General features: G+C 44.9%; 1 protein-coding gene across 1 annotated transcript; it reads right to left on the reverse strand.

The window, feature by feature from the left end:
- Positions 1–912: 912 nt before the first annotated feature.
- Positions 913–5286, reverse strand: SMIM30 (small integral membrane protein 30). The gene is made up of 2 exons (XM_050914870.1): positions 5229–5286; positions 913–4341 (listed from the first exon to the last, which is right to left on the reverse strand). The coding sequence occupies exon 2, from the start codon at positions 4271–4273 to the stop codon at positions 4088–4090; it is 186 nt and encodes a 61-aa protein (XP_050770827.1). The 5' UTR covers positions 4274–4341; positions 5229–5286; the 3' UTR covers positions 913–4087.
- Between the last annotated feature and the right edge of the window lie 2649 nt (positions 5287–7935).

The following is a 7935-nucleotide window of genomic DNA, read 5'->3' on the forward strand; positions in this document are numbered from 1 at the left end:
AATGGTAACGGCTAGTTGGTGTGCAGCACTTGAAGGTATGCCATGAGGAGTGAAGGACTTCTGTCCATTCACAAAGGGACCGTACGCTGACTGTAAAATGTTCGTAGGATGGCTGGTTTTGAGCTACGCTATTGTTAAAGCAGATGGAAGTCATAGCAGTCAAAAGCTACTTGTTCTTGAGTAACAAAGACTTGTAGCTTTCTTGCACTAATTAGAGGGTAGGTTGTATTTGTTAAGAGGTGGGCATTGTCAGGCTGTTTTTGCTTTCTGCTCTGAAGACAGCCGCTAATGGTATTAGTTCAGTGCACAAAGTGAACTGCTTTGTGCACTAGCTGAAGTCCCAAAAGAGCTAGAATCCTGTTTTCATAAAATGCTGGGATAAAATAAGCTCTTCGGAAGTCTAAAAAAAAAAATGTATTATTCAAATAACTGTAAAGCACTAGAACATAATTTTTCTTTAGAAAAAAAGAAAATGGTCTTTTATATCCTGGGGTCTCCAGCTAGAAAACTGCCATAAATGGCTTTTCTGGTATAAAGGCAACTACGTAATAGTAATGTTGAAAATTCATAGTCAAAAGGAAAAATAAATATTTCAAGTTTCCCTTGTACCAGAGAAATGGGCTTCTACGCAACTGCAAGCTGCCAGTTTCAAAGTAAGGGGACCAGCCCCCTTGAAGTGCTCTAAAGTAACAGATAATGAAACAAGATAAACAAGTAATAGGACCAAGAGAAATACACTCACTGTACAAAAGTTCAACTGAAAACATACCTTACACCACATTAGTTTGTAAAGTCACCTAACACAAGCAAAAGTATATAAGAAAATAATATTTAATATAAGCAATTTCAGCAGTTTCGGTCATTTCTGTCATCCCTATTTTCCTTTTCATAAGAACTACTTCATCAAACTGATGACAAATCATACGTGAAAGTTTATTAAGACAGAAGAAAAACAGGGGTATCCAATTTTACACTCAAGTCATCGACAAATGCAAGTCTTTAACAATAAAGCTTCTGTCAGAACCCAGGAAACAACGCCATTACACTGTGCAAACACCTTTCAATGAAGTACATACAGCTTCGGGCAAAGAACACAGTTCCTCATATCCCTATCGCCTGACGCTAATTACTCTGCTAAAATTTTGTTCTCCTGCAGTGAAACTTGCACAATTCTGTGAAACTATTGCCAGGGATCTTTTGCGAAGTGAAGATAAAGGAGTCTGTGAAAAGCTCCTTGTGATAAAATTTATTCTATTGAAAGAGCAATATTTTATATTCTACTGAAAAATTGGCAAAATTCTCTAATTTTGGGAAAATAAAGTCAATTGAGGGGTGATTTGGGTTTGGTTTGTTTTTTTTTTTTTTTAAGGGTAATGGTTTAGCCAAGCTGGAACATGGAAGATCACACTTGATGTGTGCTTGCATCCACCTAGTTCAATAATCACATACAGGATCATCTACTGCTGCTAGGCAGCTTTCAAAGGTGGCTCTACTGTCTGAAGCTTCTCTTAGGGCTGTAAATTTCATTTGTACATAGCAATTGTGCACCATGTCCCTTTCTGACTTTTGGAAGCCGCAAAAAGGCCTCAAGAAAGCTACCTGGCAAGACTGGCATCTCATCAGAGTAACTGTGTCGTGGTTTAACCCCAGCCAGCAACTAAGGACCACGCAGCCACTCGCTCACTCCTTCCTCCCTCCCTCCCAGTGGGACAGGCAGGAGGATCAGGGGAAAAAAGTAAAACTTGTGAGTTAAGAACAGTTTAATAACTAAAGTAAAATAAAACATAATACTAACAACAATAATAATGAAATATAATAATAATAGTAATGAAAAGGAATATAACAAAAAAAAGGGGGAAAAAAAAAAGAACCAAAACCCAAGGAAAAAACCCAGTGATGCACAATGCAATTGCTCACCACCCGCTGACCGATACCCAAGCAGCGATCTGCGCCTCCCAGCCAACTCCCTCCAGTTTATATACTGGGCATGACGTTCCATGGTATGGAATATCCCTTTGGCTAGTTCAGGTCAGCTGCCCCGGCTCTGCTCCCTCCCAGCTTCTTGCACACCTGCTTGCTGGCAGAGCATGGGAAACTGGAAAGTCCTTGGCTTAAGATAAGCGCTACTTAGCAACAACTAAAACATCAGAGTGTTATCAACATCATTCTCACACTAAATCCAAAACACACTGTACCTGCTACTAAGAAGAAAATTAACTCTATCCCAGCCAAAACCAGGACACTTTGTGACCATTATTATTCCTGTAACTTGAGAACAGAATCTACATTCTTGTGGCTTGCTGGGTTGAGTCCTACAGTTTCAACCCCACGCAATTTTGGAAACTTTCATTTTACCTTCTACCTTTCATTTTACCTCCCTCTATCAATCACGAGAGAGGGACATAAATTGCAAGACTGAAATAACCAGGGCTTCTGTCTCCTCAGAGGTTGGAGAGAGAAGTCAAACCAGCCACAAATGGCACACAGAAATCTTAGAATTTGGAGAACATGGTCTGGCCACCCAATGACTTTATATAAGACCTGCTGGACAACTCTTCTAGCCATTGCTTTGTGCTCTACTGAACAGAGACACTTACAGAGGAAGGGGAGGATAGTATCAAAATATATAGCTCTGCATCACATTTAACCTTTTTTCCCAGCTCTGAAAGATAAAAGCCAAGATTTCTAGCAAGAGTGACAGTGTCCACAGCACAAGATAAGAAAGAAATTCTGTGAACTGTGGAGAGCTCACCTTCCTATGCTCCTTACTCTGCTGCTGTTACAGATTGTGCTCCTTGTCTCAAGCGGACAGCTAGAACACCGTAACAAGCCAGAGGGACTTGTGGTAGACATTCTTGGCTATGCCATTTCACCTTTGGTACTTAAAGAAAGAAACAGGTCCTTGATATCCTACTGAGTAGAGTCTTTCAGCCATATACCATACAATCTGACTGAGCATGAATAGAGTAAGACTATTTACATCTCCCATTTTGCATCAGGATTTTTTACTTTGGTTTTGGTCCTAATCTTCTGTGGAACTCATATGCATCAGTTAGGTAAGAAGCCTAAATGTTTAGCCAGGAACATAAGTTTGCTGTGAGGAAGACACTCGAGAACAATGGACCTGTTGACTAAAATCAGGATTTTAACAAAACATGTTCTTTCCATATTGCAAAAGAAACGTGTGCACACCTGTCTTGTTATAATTCTAATAACCCCCTAATGCAGAAATACTACACAATTCCTCATTAAAATAGGTAACTCTTCAGTTTTGGGGAAAAAAAATACAAACACCAAATGAAATAAGCCTTAAAGCTGGTGTGCCTAAAGGAAAGCTGAGTACAAAAAATAAACAAGAGACAAAAAAACCATATCCTTAATCTGATTTACATAGCCTTACATGTAATTTTCTGTGAAATACACATTAAAGAAAAATAGTGGTCCCATTCTTAAGTGCATCTACTTAGTAACAAGAACACAGGCTACAGGAGAGGCACATTCTAAAATAAAAATACATAAGAAAGGAAGTTCTCCATGTTTTCTTAGTTCTCTGAAGTCTCATCCCTGTGACAGCAGAAGTGAGCTGTTAGGTGTTAACTGTCATTACAAAGAATGTGAGCACATGCACACAAGTCAAAGCAGTCTGCTCGCTAGCTATCTAGTTAGGGGTACTTCCAAAGCTCTGTCATCCTGACTGGAAGATTAATAGCTGCTTCCTCCTGATTAACCCTTGAAACCAAAATTGTGGAACTTGTTGATGGTCTCCCTCATGTGTTCCATTTATAAACATTTACTGTGAACCACTCTATGGTTTTCCTTCCCCATTCGAAAAGTTCTTATCCTTCTCTAAGGCAGTATTTAATCACAAGCAATATAAAATCATCTTACTGTCACGAGGACAGATCCTACAAATCCCTTTTACTGGATACAGTCTTGATTCTGTTGTACTGCACAGTAAGAGGGGTTTGCAGAAATATCTACTACATGGTTTTTGAAAGTTATCCAGAACCAAAACTCAGTCTTACGCCCCAGATCTCAACCCCAAGCCGTGTTTGGAAATTCACTTCATCTGAGCATCTTCTTGAAATCATTGCTGCCCATTCCTTTTCCTTGCGTACAAGCCAAGGCAGGCACAGAATCCGACGACACTGACAGCGAGGCCTAGTAGGAAGGCGATGGTATCTCCTGCGTCCAGCGCTTCAACTACTGGCAGCACCAGCAGCAATGAAATGAGGACCAGGAAAAGTTTCGAGGTGTTCTTGGTAGAAGGCATGCTGATCAGTTGACCCCAAGGGGAAGTTAAATGAGGAAAGCGGTAGAAAGCAGGTACTTCAGCGGTATCTACAAGGAAAACAAAAGGAACGTGACAGGATTTCTCTTCCTTTCCCCCTGGAATTGTCTTGCCAAAAGCCAACCGATGTGATTGATGTATTACAAATATCTGTGTGGGACTCAGGAAATGTAGGTTTTATCTTTACAATTACAAAAGTAAATTACTTACTATCATGAGAGCGCCACAGTGGGTTTGCTATCTTGTTATGCAACTCTGTGGAAAGTCATCTTTTGGAGTGTTACCATGAGGTAAAGTCAGAATAGGCTCTCCCGCCTGCAGCCATCAGTGCCTGCTTACTTCATGCTGTGCTACACGGGCCTTTTCACTAGGTGTTCCAGACTGGGTAGCGGCTGCACACCACTTACCCGCACCTTCTACAAGGGGCATCCTCGGGATGCGTGAAGACGGGGAAACTATTGCACACAGGCGAGGATGGGAATGTAACTGTCAGCCCCTCCCCGGGTAAGCGCCCCCGCGCACGCCCTTACTGCGGGACAAACACCCTTCCTGTTTCCTCAACTTCGGAAGCGTCCCTTCGAGGCGCAAGCCGGCACCAACCCGGACGGACCGCTCCGCAACAGTTTTTCCCGCAGAAACGGCTCACTCCCGGGGTACACACGGCAAAACACCGCGCCGAATTACTCCGCGGTGGCCGAAGCCGCCTGGGCCACCCGGAACAAGCGGCTTTTCCGCCAGCCCCCGCGGCGGCGGCCGCCAGCCGACGAGGCTCCGGCCCGCACCCCGGCCGGCCCCCACCTCCCCCGGAGCGGGCGCGAAGCGGGGCGGCGCGGCCCCCGCCTCGTCCCGTCCCACCGCCGGTGGGCTGCCTGCGGGACCGCCGCTCCCCGGGGCAGCCCCCCGCGCAGGCCGTGTCCGCACGGCGCCCCTCAGTCACCTCCTGCCGCCGGCTCCGGGCTGGGGGACGTCCCCGCTCCGCGCCGCGCCGCCCGGCGAGGCCCTCAGCTCCTGGGGGCGCTGGCCCCCGCCGCCTCGCCGCGCTCCCGCAGCCCGGCAGCGGCCATGACAGGAAGGGGCGGTGGCGCGGCCGGGGGCGGGCGTGACCCGGCCGGGCCGCCTCCCGCTCCCGGCACGCACTGCCGCCGAGCGGCCTTCGCCCCTCCGCCGCGACCAGCCGCCGGCGTATGGTTCGAGTCCCGTGGGCGGCTCTGCCAGTGGCCGAGGCGGCCCCAGGCCCCTGCGGAGGCCGCCGGCAGCCCCGGGAGCCGTGCCCTCGGGCCCCGGGGGATGGAACCGCCTGCGGGCGGGCAGAGCGCCGGGGGCGGTGGGGCCGGGCGCCACCGGGGAGCCCCGGCGTGGGGGCGGCAGGCTCCTCTCGAGAGGGGCCTCCAGCCAGAGCCGTGTGATGCCCGTGCGGCGTTATGATGAACCTCAGCCTAACGAGCAGAGAGCAGGGGCCACACGTGAGCACTGCAGCTTTATTGAAGTAAAATTATAAAAGTGTACCGGCTTCGGCTGGTTGTCTGCTCTTTTCTCTAAAAATGAACAAATAGCACAAGTTACCTTTAGTTTGACTACAGGCAATGCCTGCTTCATTGCCGATTTAGGCTATCGTGCAACAGTGGTAATGAGTACTAATCAGTGCCGTCATAACCAATTCCTACTCTGAGCGTTAAAGCAGTTTTACAGGGTGGAGAGCAGCATGGTGCCAAAAAAACTAAAAGAGAAGTGTTATCAGCTAATATACCTGAGATCACCCCCAAAACCTAAGTCAAACTTACCCTGATTTTGATCTTATTTCTGCTTTGGACAAAGCTGCTTGTAGAAATACGGTGTTGCACTGTTCTGTTACATAGAACAGGGTTAAAATGTCTTTCTTGTAAATGCTGCAGGGGGTTACCAGCTAGTTCCTAGTCAGAGCTCAGTTTTTATTTTTCAGCGGAATATGTGTGTGCTTAAGTTTGGATAAAAGACCTGTAAGCAATTATAGATTCAAAGTACGTGCATCTTTGGAACACTTGCAGAAATAACCAGAAGAAACTGTGCTAATCTAATGGCAAAATTGATCTAGAATTTGTAATCCATGACTTCAAGCTTTAATTCATGATAACCCATGTTCTCACAATGTTTCCCTACACTTGTGCAAGAAAACAGCTTTTGTAAACGTTTCTCTTTACAGAAACAATTTCCGATGAGCTGCTTAAAGAGCAGTGGAAATCCAGATGGATAGTTTAACATACATACCGCTTTGCCTCTGCCTTATATAATTTCACTGTAATTGCCCTTGAGCAACCATTCTTTATGCTTACAGGAACTTTGTAAGTCTGAGGTGGGATGTTACTATTCTGCTGATCGTCATTCCTTTATTACTGCCCTTCATTTTCTCGTCTGTCTGGATCCAGCAGCTGTCAAGTGTCTTAGACGATAAACTACCAGGGATAAGTCTTTTTGCTCCCTCTTTATACCAAGTAGCGTGAAAGCATCTTTATAAGCAGCAGTGCCTAGACTCTGTGATAATACAAATAATAGTAAATATCAGTATAACTGATAAGCATCCCTTTTATTTATGAAACACCTATTTCACAGTTTTTCTGATCTGAAATACTTGATGCCTCATGTTCTGTTCTGAAGGCATTTTCTCAAGAAGCTGGTGCCAGATAAACTCACTGGAGAAAAATCCTGAAATTTTGGAGAAAGTTGTCATGGCATGGAGGAGAGTAATGCTATGATGCCTGGCCCATTCCTTAATGAATCACAGATAAATCATAACCCCTGCAGAACCTGAAGAGTGGCGATTTGAAATGCAGGAGGTAGGTGTCATCTTAATCACTGCTGTCATCTCAGAGACTGGGCCTTGGAGTCCTGTCCCTCTTAGTTCCCTGCTTGGCCTATTTACTGCATCCTGCAGTCTTGACAGGTAAATGTTACACTGGTCTGCAATGTCAAAAAATGTTTAAATCATCCCAGTAAATTTCAGTGCTGTGTTTGCTGTCGTCACCACTTACCAACTAAAATTTTCAATAGTTGTCATTTAGTCCCACAAAACAGATGTGGCGGGGGGGGAGGGGGTGTTGAACAGTGACTTTCAAGTCTATCTTTTATAACTAGAAATGTCAGTACCAAAGGGCTATGTCATCTTTGGACTTGAGTGTTTTGAAGGTGAGGAATGTAAAATCCAAGGGGAAGACTGGACTTAACACACTCATCTTACTATCTCTCCCCTCTTCTTAACAACTGTACTAATTTACAGGCAGTTGAAATGACATGGAGAAGTACAGTAGGGATGTGGAAAATACTGACTGTAAGATAAATAATTTATTAGTAATATCATGGAAGTGCCATTGAGAGCTAGAAAGCAGTGCCATTTGGGGATATTTCTTTGGCTTATTAGCTCTTTCAATGCCATTGCATTTTGTAGCTTTGGCTTCAGAAGCAGTACTGCTTTGAAAAAAAGCCAACAAAATCTGAACAGTGAAGGAGGCTCTATCGGTTTTTGTGCTGTCTGAATAGCAGAGAAATGTGTATTCAGCTTCAAGCTCTGCCATCAACTTTCTGCATCACCTCAGGCAAATCTTCCTTTTGACCTATCACCATTTTGATTGCTTAGCTCAAGCTATTATGTAACTAATATTCAGAGGAAAGAC

This window comes from Gymnogyps californianus, chromosome 1 (genome assembly GCF_018139145.2).
Source record: "Gymnogyps californianus isolate 813 chromosome 1, ASM1813914v2, whole genome shotgun sequence".
Lineage (NCBI taxonomy): Eukaryota > Metazoa > Chordata > Aves > Accipitriformes > Cathartidae > Gymnogyps > Gymnogyps californianus.